The 12,902-nt window shown below is 45.4% G+C and overlaps 1 protein-coding gene across 2 annotated transcripts; it reads left to right on the top strand.

The window, feature by feature from the left end:
• Positions 1–613: 613 nt before the first annotated feature.
• Positions 614–12,558, top strand: LOC134068332 (BEN domain-containing protein 4). Of its 2 annotated transcripts, none has more exons than XM_062523846.1 (5): positions 614–1,281; positions 6,683–7,303; positions 8,679–8,770; positions 10,204–10,444; positions 10,673–12,558. In XM_062523846.1, the coding sequence occupies exons 1-5, from the start codon at positions 750–752 to the stop codon at positions 10,954–10,956; spliced, it is 1,770 nt and encodes a 589-aa protein (XP_062379830.1). In that variant the 5' UTR covers positions 614–749; the 3' UTR covers positions 10,957–12,558. The 2 variants fall into 2 exon arrangements, with proteins under 2 accessions (XP_062379830.1, XP_062379829.1); XM_062523845.1 differs by having other exon boundaries at positions 8,679–8,812.
• Positions 12,559–12,902: the final 344 nt, after the last annotated feature.

Raw genomic sequence — 12,902 nt, 5'->3', positions numbered from 1 at the left:
TTACTGTGTTCCAGTTTGTATGGAATATGCAAAAGATGTTTAGCTGTCTGAACGTAAGAATTGTTTTAATTAAGATAGGCCTACCTTCTTTTTTTATTAGCTACGAGTAGCCTATTAATTATTAGGCTATTATTATTATTATTATTATTATTATTATTTGGCAGACACTGATCATTATATTAGGCAATAATTAAAATCAACACAGGCTACTTTATTTGAGTTTATTATGTTGTTTTGTCTTCTTTCTTATTTTAGCCTATATATCCTAGCAACCATCAATGTATTAATCAGAAGTGATGCTAAGAGTTTTCTTCCTCCTATTTATTCTCTCTCTCTCTCTCTCTCTCTCTCTCTCTCTCTCCAACATACACACACACACACACACACACACACACACACACACACACACACACACACACACACACACACACACACACACACACACACACACACACACAACCACGCACAACATGCAGACGGGACGTTAAGGTCCCGCCTGTGTTCATATGCTGGTACTCTCCAAAACGTGACGCTTCTACCAGGGGATTGGTTCGGTGCCATGTCAGTACAGGCGCCCACCCTCCGAGTGTTTCAGATTGAGTTGGAAGTGTTTGAGACAGTAGGCTAGACACCAAGACATAGGGGGTGGGGAGGCACCTCATAATCGTCGTTGACACACACCGCAGGCGAAGCGACACCTGCGACCGGAGAGGCAAAAGTCATTTAGCTAGCTGACAACTTGCGCGGCGATGGAGGAGGAAATAGTGCCAGCAGACGACGGTCTCTCGGCTCCAAAGATCTGCCGCCAGCAGCGCAGTCTTTACAGCGCGCTCAAGACGTTCCCGAACAAGCGGGCAGCTGGCAAGGCGAGGTTTGACAGACCCACAATGGTGGATATCCCGCATCTCGGAGACGCAGGAGGGCAGCATCCCCATCCGTCTTTCAATCATTATAATCAGTATTCACATCAGCAGCACCAACAGCAGCAGCAGCGCCTGCAGTTTCATCAAGCCACTGTCACTATCAGTAGCAGCCAACAGCAGCCTCAGACGTCGTACCGTTTCCCCTGCGAAAACAGGCCCAGTAGCAGCAGCGTCGCGACATCTACCTCAGCATCAGCAGGGAGCGGAACGGCGGCAGCATCCCTTGGCAGCCAGCGGAGGATCGGCTGTGGTGGCGGCGGAGGAGGCGGCGAAGCAGGGTTGCGCCCCGACTCCAGGCACTCAGGGCGAGCTGAGCTTCGTCAGGAGTCTCCAGACTGCAGTTATGGAATGAGCAACGGTATGGCTTTTTTTTTTATTATTATCGACTTTTCGCGTTCTAACAGACATGACGCAGATACCCCAAAAGCATCTTGCTAACGGCACAATCTTGCCAGTCAATTTGAGAAGTTTGTAAGTTATTCTTTCTAAAGCTGTTAAAAGTAAAATGTCACATGGTTATCTGTGTCAGTGGCCTGCAGTCCACACATGACCTATTTGCCACTTTAACATTTCTTATCTGATGAGCAACTAAAACTTCAAAGCTGTGTGTGTGTGTGTGTGTGTGTGTGTGTGTGTGTGTGTGTGTGTGTGTGTTATTGTGCAGGCTTATGTGATACTGTCTGCTGTGGTCTGGACGCAGCCAGAAATCTATGCTGACAAGTGTGTATGGCCCTCAGCAATGAGCGTGCAAACAAGGCATTCATATCTTAAAGGGCTCGTGATAATCAGAAGCTGCAAATGGCGACTGCTTCGGGAGGGGATGAACTTTATGAGGAAGGCATGCCATGTTTGTTAATCCAAAAGGGCAGCAATTCACTTCAGGTTCCACATTTTTGCCACAGTGTGCTATAGCCCCTTTGCTAGCTTTTGCGCGAGTACTTATGTATGGTGGTTTTGTATTTTTGCTTTGGAGATTGGAGATTTAGCAAGCCTAATTCCAAGGCAAGGCAAGTTTATTTATACAGCAGCACATTTCATACACAGGGGTGATTTAATGTGCATGTGTCTAGAGATAATAAATGATCAGTTCTATTGTTTCTTTCAGGCATTTGATTATTTCATTCCTGGCTGTAGCTCATCCAGGCACCAAGTCTTGTGGACTTTCCACCCTAAATAGATTCCAGGGTCAGCCATTAAACAACACCATATACAGTATCTAGCGGAAAATAGGCAAGAATATCCAGTCGTGGACCTCTAGCACAATTACAAATGGTTGTCCTTCGGTCATGCAAAGCCGTTACAGTGGGAAGTGACCTGGCCTGTTGTGGTCTGTACTGTGCGACCTGCTTTGAAAACAGCCCTGACTCATTCAGGCCAGTGGGCCGGTGGACACATCCGGTGGCAGTTGGAGGACAGTGGGGTGGGCAGCCTCTGTGTTGCCTGGCTGGCACTGCCCTGACGTACTGAACTCTGTGCCACTGAGACTACATGAGGACACGCGTAAGGTGAATGGGTCTGGTCGTACCATTCTAGTCTCTGTGGGCACTGTATGTTAAACTGTAAGTGAAGTGCTAACATGTATGTAGTCGAGTGATTTCTGTTGTGTGGGACCGTTTAGTTATTTAGGAGTGAATTTGACCAGGCGGCTGATGCTTCTGCTGGTTCATATTGCATAGGTTGTTCTGTACAGTAAAGCTGGGATGATGAGATTACAATTTTTGCCAACCCTGAAACCAGAGACGACAATTGTGGGCGAGATGAAGTTCATACCCTAAAGTCCTAATAATGTCACACTGCATTCTCCAGATGGGGACATGAACGCCTCAAAGCCCCAGATAAAGATAGATATACATACCGTAGGTTGAAGAGGCAACTTTTCCCAAGGCTATTCCCAGACTAGACTACATTTTGACTGTTTAGTGGTTATGATTATTGTTGTCCTATGCAACAGCACTTAGTGGTAAACACTGAAGGTCGATGGTGGCTGTGTCTGCTTTCTGTGGAATCTGACAGAAATGAAATTGTGTCAGTAGCCTATGAAATGGAAGCCAGTGAGATTGTGAGCTGTACCAGTACCAGCCCAGGACTCATATAAGTCATGGACAGAATAGCACTTGTAGCTTTGGGCCCTTGAAAAGCTATCTGAAATAATTACATTACAGCGCATGTCAGTCATGTCACAAAGTGGAGTCGGATACATAAAGCCTCATGTCACTGTTCCTTAAGTTAGACTGTCACCCCAACGCTAAGGTCACATGTTAGTTTGAGACCAGGTACCGTGAAACTGAATTGCCCAGTAATGGGACAAATAAAGCTTTCTGAACTGAACTGAGTTTGGCCATGACCTAAACATAATGTTGCAAGCATAAAACAAGTAGGATGTTGCGTGATGTTAAAAAGCTCGGTAGAGCGCCGTAGGGGAAGCTCTCTCAGCCACTGATGTAAGAGACAGACACACCATATTTCTCCCCTGTTTTGGGTGGGGGGAGGGGAGTTGGGAGATCTCGCATAGCACATAAAAAAAAAAAGTATCTTCTTGCCCATGCACAGCTACTTGTCATGGTATAGTGGCTGATAAGCCGGCAAGCCCTAAACTGAGCACGGCGAGTCAGCTGTGAGTAAGCCGATAATCAACAATCATGCTGTTCTATTAAGCAGATCATCAAAGAGCACGCTGCGAAACAGGATTAACTGTTTAATCAGCGGCCAAGAGAGAGCGAGAGAGGCAGAGAAAGAGAGAGGAGAGATAGATATCAGCATGTCAATGAGGATGTTCAGTGTGCTTTCTCTTGCTCTAGTTGTGCACAAGGGCACCACGGTTACAGGCAATCCAGCACTCTCTGTTGAACCTCACAACCCCCCCCCCCATAAAAAAAGCACAATTCAGTACGCCGAGACAGCCAAGAAATACAGTTGTGCACAGTGCAAATATCTTTGTGTGTCTGTGTGTGTATGTGTGTGTGTTTATTTATGCATGTGTGTGTCTGCATTTGTCGCATATGTGTATCAATTAACTACATTTTTGCGCACAGTACACGTGTGTGTGTGTGTGTGTGTGTGTGTGTGAGGATGTCGCTACATGTGCGTATTTGTCTGTGCGTGCTGTGAAGATGTATTAAAGGTGTAGCTATTTGAGAGAACGGGAGGCTAATTGTGCATATGGGGCTACAGTGACTGCAGCTGTTGTGCCCGGGGGGAAGCAAACAGTGACAATAGCTTCTGCTTTTTAATTCCGGCAGGCGTGGGGACAGAGAGACTCGCACCCAAGGACATGGCTCTGAAATCGCTGTAATAACGCAAATTGCATTTAAAAGCTCTCCCAAAGAGATTGTGATTAAAATAAATGGGCCTCATAAATTTCCCTCTCCCCACCGCGTGTTGTGTTTAATGAAATTTTATGAGACTCTGTCTGTGCACAGTGTCAGGGACAAAGTGTGTAAGCGTGTATGTGTGTGTGTGTGTGTGTGTCTGTGTGTGTGTGTGTGTGTGTGTAACTGTCTCTGTGTGTGTGTGTGTGTGTGTGTGTGTGTGTGTGTCTGTGTGTGAGAGAGAGTGAGAGCAGAGGAGCGAGGAAGAAAGGGCATGAGAGAGAGAAATGAGAAAGCGATGGGGGGAAATGATATCAGATTCATCTCTGCGGGTAAACAGAGAGCGCCCGCGCATATTAATCCATCGGCACATCTGCACCGGCACGATAGACACGTCTCTGACTCTTGCCGAGACACCCGCCTGTCCGTCACATGGTCTCCGCGGCGACGGCCAGGCCCCTGGTAATTACCTGCCTTGTCTCTTTGTGCAGGGGCTGACAGGTTCATAATCGCCCAGCAAGAGATGCACAAGATTTCTCATCTCATTTTGTTGGCACATGGGGGGATGGGAGGTGTGTATGTGTGTGTGTGTTGTGTATGTTTGTGGTGGGGGGGGCTGGATGAAACTAAAGATGCCTCTGTCCTGTCTGTCGTGTGATGTTTCTTCTTTTTCTTCTTCTGTTATTATTATTATTTTTTTTATCTCCAATTTAGGGGTGGGGTGATGATTTGTTTCAAGCTAAATAACACTCACCTGCTGTGAGAAATGTTTTGAGAAAAGTTACATTTAGGATGGAAACCATGTAACTCACGTAACGATTATTAGTGTTTGCAGTACTATTTAGCTACCTATAAACCACTATAAAATGAAGAGCTTGTGTTCCACAACACTGTACGCCTAAGATGTGATATGGGACATAGCAGGTGGATGTGTGTTAGAGTCACAACAACTACAACGCTAACTGCACATCTTTGGCCGCTTTAGTCGAGTAATCTTGGTGTGATGCCTCATGTCCAGCTACAGGTCAATGGCACACGTCTGAGACAAGATGGACCTGTAGAAAGTGAGTCTCTCATTCTTAAAAGTAGCACTCATAACTGACAGGATAGAGGATGTTTTGCACTTCACTGTGCAGATGTGAAGACCCGTGTTTATCAACAGGTCTGTCTGCCGTTCTGACCCACGTGACTGAAGGTGTTTTGATGAACGTTCTTTGAGTATTGAAAGAAAGACTACTGTACTGTACATCCCCAGAGTTTCAGGTCCTGATCACCCAATGTCTCAACATATCAGGTGCCATGACAAAAAAAACTAACCTTTCATGTTAAAAGCAAGACTTGCTGCCTGGTCTTCTGTTGTCTACGACAGACTGTGCACATAAAAACTTTAGCCTCAAAGTGAAATCATTTTTTCTACAGAGGAAAGGGGATGTCACCTTGCCTGTCCTCTTTCTCACTCACTCATACACAAATCCTACAGCATACAAATCACATCGAAATACACAGGCCAGGGCCAGAATCCCTGTGTAGAAGATTTCATTTTGCTCCTCTCGTCTCCTCTCCTCTCTCTCCTCCTTCTCCTCTCCTCCCATCTCCTCTCTCTCCTCTCCTCTGCCCTCCCATCTCTCTCTCCTCTTCTCTCCTCTCCCCTCCTCTCCTCCCCTCTCCTCTCCTCTCTCTCCTCTGCCCACCCCTCTCCTCCCCTCCCCTCCCCTCCCCTCCCCACCCCACCCCTCCCCTCCCCTCTCCTCCCTGCTCATAGATGTGAGCGCCTGATAATGGTGGCAGAGTGAAAATAGAAAGAGGAAGAGAGAGATGAAAGATGGAGATAAGATGGAGGAAGGGGGTTTCTGTGGCAACAACAGATTGAAACCACAGCATACCCAAAACACATAACTGAAATTCACATCAATAACTGAAAACACTTAAACACATAACAGAGAACTACTTAAACACGTAAGTGGAGACTTGCTTAACTGAACACACAACCCTTGGTTTTTCAGCTAAGGGTTTATTATGGACTCCTTATCCTGCATTTCTGGCCTACCATTTCTTGTCTACCTCTGTAGAATGCACAAAGTGTTAAAGAAAAGCATGCCAAGAACTAGACAAGAACGCTGGCATTTGCGAAAAGACTCTGTTGAACATACTGTATGTTTCTCTTACTCTGCTGATAGGGATGCAACAATGCACTGTTAATCGGCTAAAAATCGATACAAGTGTGTGAAGATAACAAACCGATTGAGATAAAAAAAAAAAAATGAAACGTGATGCGATTTTTAATCAGAACAGGGCGTAATCTGTTTTTGATTGCACTTGTTCGACGTCAGATTGGTCAAAAGATGACCGAATCGTGCGTTCAGTGTATCGTTGCATCCCTACCTTCTGATGTTCATGAATAGGTGCGTGCTCATTATCGTTGTTGTTCGCTCTCCCTTCCCCCCTCCCCAGAGAACCGTCTCATTCTGGACGCATTTGCCCAGCAGTGCAGTCGCGTGCTCAGCCTCCTGAACAGCAATGGCCGCTTCATGGAGCCCCACGGCTCGCTGCCCGCCGCGCCCTTCCCCTCCTCCCACATCAAGCAGGAGGACCTGGAGAGGCCGCCGGGCAGCGGTGGGCCCTCGCCCGTGGGCAAGCCTCGGCCCGTAGAGGGCCCCGGGCTGGACCCCGGGGAGGTGGAGGCCCAGCGCGCGGCGGGGCAGGGCAGCACCTGGAGCCAGCAGCAGACCTCGGCCTTCCTGCGCGTCTTCACAGAGTCCCTGCAGAGCTACCTGCTCACCGGGCCGCCGCCGGAGGGGGAGCGCTGCCGGCCGCCTGCGCACCTGGAGCCCCCCGCCCTCCCCGCCGGCGGCAGCGGCGGCATCGGCATCGGCGCCGTCTCCCCCAGGCACAGCATGGGCGGCTGGGCCTCGCCGTCCCCGTCCGAGTCCTACGGCCACCCGTCGTCCACGCTGCCCGAGGAGGAGGAGGAGGAGGAAGGCTGCTGCCCGCGCTGCATCGAGCTGGAGCAGGAGGTGCTGTGCCTGCAGCAGGAGAACGAGGAGCTGCGCAACAAGCTGGAGAGCGTGCCAGGTACCCACCACCGCTACAGGACAGTCCCTATAGATAGATACACATGCATCTGAACAGGTCATACAGATGTCACCGCTACAGGACTGTCCCTACATAGATACACATGCATCTGAACAGGTCATATAGATATCACCGCTACAGGACTGTCCCTACGTAAATACCGTCATGCATCTGTACAAGTCAGATACTGTAGATATCACAGCTACAGGACAGTCTCTATGTAAATACACATGCATCTGTACAGGTCATACAGATATTACCGATACAGGACAGTTTGTCATTAAATAGCCATTCATCAGGAGGATAGCAGTGTGTCAGTAGGCACAAATACAATGAGGAACAGTTCAGATAGTTAGCACTGTTTGACTAAGCTAGCTCTAGCTATTTGCATATTAACAGTTGATCGTAATATGCTAATTACACGTAACCACAGATTTATGATCAATCATATTTCAGACAGACAGATTCACATGATTGACAGCCATGTGCTGTCTTCCATCAGATTATCCTCTAGATTTGTAATTAGAGAACATGTGAACGTGTCATGCTTGCTATCACAAACAAGTGATGGAGTTTAAAGCAGAGTCTCCGGAATCCCTGATTATATAATGATTCACCTGGCAGTTAGAACTGAGTATAACACACACACACACACACACACACACACACACACATACACACACACACACACACACACACACACAGAGACTCACACACACATACACATATACACACTTGCACACACCACCTGCCTGCCCCCTGTTTGAAGTGTCTGCATGGAGTGCTTGCCTTTGTTCGACTGAAGGAATGAATCCACATAGAGCCATACATATTACTCCCACGGGGATGTTTAACCCACCAGCAGTAGTAAATAGAGGATGTTACTGCAGTGTACTACAGACACCGTGCCAGATCCCCCTACAAACATAAATATTGGACTAAACTGCTTCAAATGTATTGAAATTGTGGTTCCTTTCATTCTTTGGAATGTGCCACAGATGTAGTTTATCTTATAACCTGAAACGAAAGATGTAAACAGAAACAGAACGGCGTGATAAAGTTGCAGGGGTCATTTGATGCATTTTGAGTGTATGGACACTATTTATGTGTTCACTGAAAGGCCCAAAAAAAGCCATGGAAAATGGAAAATTATGTGATACATATAATGACACAAGATCCCTTCATGTAGGCCATTCAGTTGTAATACAATATTGCCCTTCATGCTACTTTAGAAGAATAAAAAATATATATAATTTTGGGACTGAATCTGGTCCAAATAATTAAATAATTAGTGCCTTGTAATTCTGCACACATTCAGGATGAAGGATGAAATTTGACCTTTCCGTTTGACCTTTCCATCTGGTTTGTGTTGAAGCCCCCTGTCAGAGTGCACTGGACTTCTTTAAGGCGGTGCTGCAACACCACAACCAGTTCCTCCAGCCCCAGCCCGAGGAGCAGTTGACAGAGGTGAGGACACACATCCGCTCCAGGACGTCCATCCCTGAGAAGGTGACATGGTCTGCCCGCAGGTCACATGGCCTCTGTGGTCACTGTCTCTGTATTATGAATTGTATAAATGTTGAAGGTGATTTTGGGAAATAAAATGTAAACATGTTAGATTAAGAAATTAACATAACTCATGACTCTTCAGTGTTACTGGGTGGTGGTCACAGGTGACTGACTCGCATAGACTCTAAAGAAACAACTTAACCCACCCTGTTTGAACTCATACATAACATGTACTGTACACTCTTAACAATATGCCAAATGATACCTTGTGTGGAGATTTGTCAGGGGAAGATACCCCACCCATAGCATCACTGAAAATACCATATAATAACCTTGTCTTTGATAATGCACATCTTGTTTTTTTGAATATGCTGTAAGTTATTGCATGTTTGTTGCTTGCTTATTGAATATGCTGTTATTGCATGTTTGAAAGCAGCATTTAGGGCTGCACACATGCAAATGAACACATCTATGTGGCATTAAGAAGATAGTGAGACATACTTTACCCTTTTATATTTTGACCTGAGCCGTGGTACAAACACCGGATACTAGTTTGCAGCCAACTCGTTCCTGTGGAGTGACTTGAAAGGGAAGTTAAGCGCTTGAAACGAAACTGTATTTAAAGTTAATCAGGCAAATAAGTTGATCGGAGAGCTTTGTGGCACTTTTATTGCATAACTAAAGCCAAGCTCCGAGTTTCACAACAGCTCAGTTTGCAGACCCTTGATCAGTCGAGCGTCTTAGTTGTAGGCAAAGCATCTGGTTTCACGTTGTAAAGGTTATGGGGATTCCCACGGTTATGGTCACACTCCATTTTCCATGACACAGGAAGCTAGTGTTCTAAAGAAATCATACATGCTGAATCTTTATGCTCACTCAGCATGGGGGTTGTTGCTTTTTTTGCTGTGTGCTAGACCAGAGGATTAGAAAGTTTTGCCTCTTAAAACAGAATTTCCCTTAATTGTAAAAGATGATTTAGCAAAAAGGCTATCTTTTTCACTTAGCTTAGGAACCAATTCTCCATGTACCTGGGTAATAAGGGAGGGAGCCACAGTGTAGCTGACGTGTCATTATTGCTTATTATATGTTACAAATGCACAGTAAAATCCCAACTGTAAAATTCGTAATTGTCAAATTCCAAAGCGACTGTGTTAGTGTTAAGTGTAAAGTAATCCCTTTTGATCTGAGGAGAGTAACAAGCTCTACTTACTCAACTGTTGTAGTCATAGTCATGTTGTAATCATATAATCCTATCATGTAACATTTTTTTTAAATATAAATACCATGTAAACGCAAAATAGTGTTAAAATCCACTCTTTAAGAGTTAACTGAACACAATAGATTTTCCTTTGTAGGCGATGGTGTTAGTGACTGTGTTGTTAAACCTCCAGGGTAGCAAACAGCTGTTGGGGAACTACCCGCTCTTCATCACCAACAAGCAGTGGGACGAGGCTGTGAATTCCTCCAAAAAAGATGGCCGCCGCCTGCTCCGCTATCTCATCCGGTACGTCTTCACCACGGACGAACTGAAGTACTCCTGCGGCCTGGGCAAGAGAAAACGCTCCATCCAGACGGGTGAGATCGGGCCCGAGAGACGACCTCTGAACCCGGTCAAGGTCACCTGTCTCAGAGGTAGGCCCGTCAATCTGACTACCTAAGAACAAGTGACATGAGCAGGCAACAACAGACGTTAGCAGTAAATTTATGCAGTGGAAAGTATGATGACACTCAACAAACCCCATTGAAGTGCAAATGCAAACTGTTATGAAAACAGTTATCTTGCCTTCGAAGTATTCCAGATGGCAGAACCTCTCAAGTTCAAATGTTTGCAAATCTACTCATCTTTTCCTGTCTTCGCAGAGTTCATCCGAATGCACTGTGCTTCCAACCCGGACTGGTGGATGCCCTCTGAGGAGCAGATCAACAAAGTGTTCAGCGACGCGGTGGGTCACGCGCGCCAGGGACGAGCGGTGGGCACCTTCCTGGCCAACGGCGGCTGTGGCGGGGTTGGGGGTGGCGGGGGTGGGGGTGGAGGCAGCGGAAGCAGCAGCAGCAGTAGCAGCCTCTACATGGAGGGTTTTGACGGCCAACTGTCCCAAGACGAGCTCTTCCTGAAGCCGCCACAGAATGGCCTCGGTGACTAAGACATTTTGCTTTGGTAGACCTCAAGACTTTCTTTGAAAGACGACCCCACACAGTAAAGACACCAGGCCTAGCCATGCTTTGAACTCACACTGAGATTACTGAAAAGGAGGCTTAAAATATAGCTCCCTATTAATGCTCCCATTGCCCCTTGCGCCAAGTAGAGACTTCTTCCGACCTGTGAACATTCCAGAATCCGCTCAGCGCCCTGAAACCTCTACAGATTCCATTTTTATTATGTGTGTTTTTTTGGTGGTGGGGGGTTTGCTTGGTTCTGTCCCACCCTCGCACGGGTCTGATGTTCCATGGCTGGTTCGCCTCACAGTTGCACCCAGATTAGTATGATCTCTTAAAATCCTTTTTTTGTAAGGTTTTATTATCAATACTAGAGTATTATTGCAATAGTCGTTTGCATTCCTACTTAAGAAATGCCTTTGTAAAGTTTTTATTACTCAGGATACATGTTGATATTTTTGCCTCATTGCTGTATCTGCCATGCCATAAACTGTGGTTCTGAATGTACTGGAATATACTGTTCAAGTAAGTTATTTGACAAAAAAAAAAAATATTACTCCATGCATAAGTGCAAACTAATTGTTAATAGATTGTTATGGTGCTATGGAAAATCTGATGTTTTATTTACTTAAATTAACTTTAAATGATATAATGCATTTGCTACTCTGTCAGATCAGAGAACAAAGTGCCATGTTGTATCTGAACTTAATACATACACACAACGTCAGCTCTGTATGTATTTGAGTTACTGTACCTATATTTCCTCCACGGGTTCTAAAGACCTGCTTTGTGACATCTTTGTGACATTTCCAAAGTCTCTTAAAGACCAAAATAGCACTTTTCATAACCTTTACATGACGACATGATTACGGTCTCCCGGGACTAGCAAGGCATCGTTGTGTGAAATGTGTTTTTGCCTTGTATGTACAGCTGTGCACTAAGGGTTGAATTTGCATCAATGAACATTTCCTGCCATATAAGGTTTAAGCCTGTGTGACACCTTAAACCTGAACAATGGGCATCTTTCCAACAGCATGTTATGTCTGCTTGTCTCATCTTGTCCTGAACTCAAGAAATGGTTTTAGTGAAAAGCCTCAAGCACTAAGGCTTGTCATTGTGCTGTATCATGTTGTGACTGTTAACATGTAGCCACCATTGCTCTCTGACAATTAATCTTTTACTCTCTGAGTTACCCTGTCGACACTGTGAAATTGACAGACTAACAGAATTTGACATGTACTTGTGATATTTTTTCTCAGTATAAGCCTCTTTGTCAGTTAAAATAGTTTCATGGGAAAAAAAAATAGCTGAGCAGGTGTCCTTTACCCAGCAGAGGGTTTTAACTGGGAACGTGCTGTATCTTCCTAAAAAGATATTAAAAGTGACTTCAGTCTGGAACGTGTCATAGCCTACAGCTGTGAACAAGGTGGGTTGAAAGGGTGTCAAGCCTTCACAAGAGTATCCTCTCTCTGTGTATGTACAGTGTATTCCACCAGGTGGCAACCGTGTTCACCTCAGAGGAAGAGAAAGAGACTCATGTGCTTTCTCCACACTGCTGTCTGTCACAACATATTTCCCCATACCATTTAAATTCCACTGCACTCTTATTGATAGACAAAATGTATAAATACTGTATTTCAAGCAAATTGTGGTTGTATCATTGTGGGGGTTGTAGACCTATAGACAGCATATTTGAGTGAATGTTGAAATAACACTTGAAAATCATAAAGATAAGTTAGGCCTACTACATACGCCATACAATAGGATAGATAGAGGTATGAGAACGTATGATCTCCATGCCTCCTGTCATTTTTACAAGTGGTCAATGGTAGGCTACTGATCACGGATAGGCCTACGCTATCTGTGAAAAAGTTATATTTTTGAAATAATTTGGAATTTGATCAAAAGGTTTGTCTAATTATTGACTGCCTCG

This window comes from Sardina pilchardus, chromosome 21 (assembly GCF_963854185.1).
Source record: "Sardina pilchardus chromosome 21, fSarPil1.1, whole genome shotgun sequence".
NCBI classification, from domain to species: Eukaryota; Metazoa; Chordata; class Actinopteri; order Clupeiformes; family Clupeidae; genus Sardina; species Sardina pilchardus.
Note: the sequence above shows the minus strand (reverse complement) of the source record. Positions and strands in the feature narration are given on the sequence as shown.

Bases quoted from the DNA above. Each gene is read 5' to 3' on its own strand.
- LOC134068332 (XM_062523845.1), top strand. From the start codon at position 750: ATGGAGGAGGAAATAGTGCCAGCAGACGACGGTCTCTCGGCTCCAAAG. The intron at 7,304-8,678 runs GTACCCACCACC...TTTGTGTTGAAG, and splicing joins CAAGCTGGAGAGCGTGCCAG to CCCCCTGTCAGAGTGCACTG. The intron at 10,445-10,672 runs GTAGGCCCGTCA...CTGTCTTCGCAG, and splicing joins CAAGGTCACCTGTCTCAGAG to AGTTCATCCGAATGCACTGT.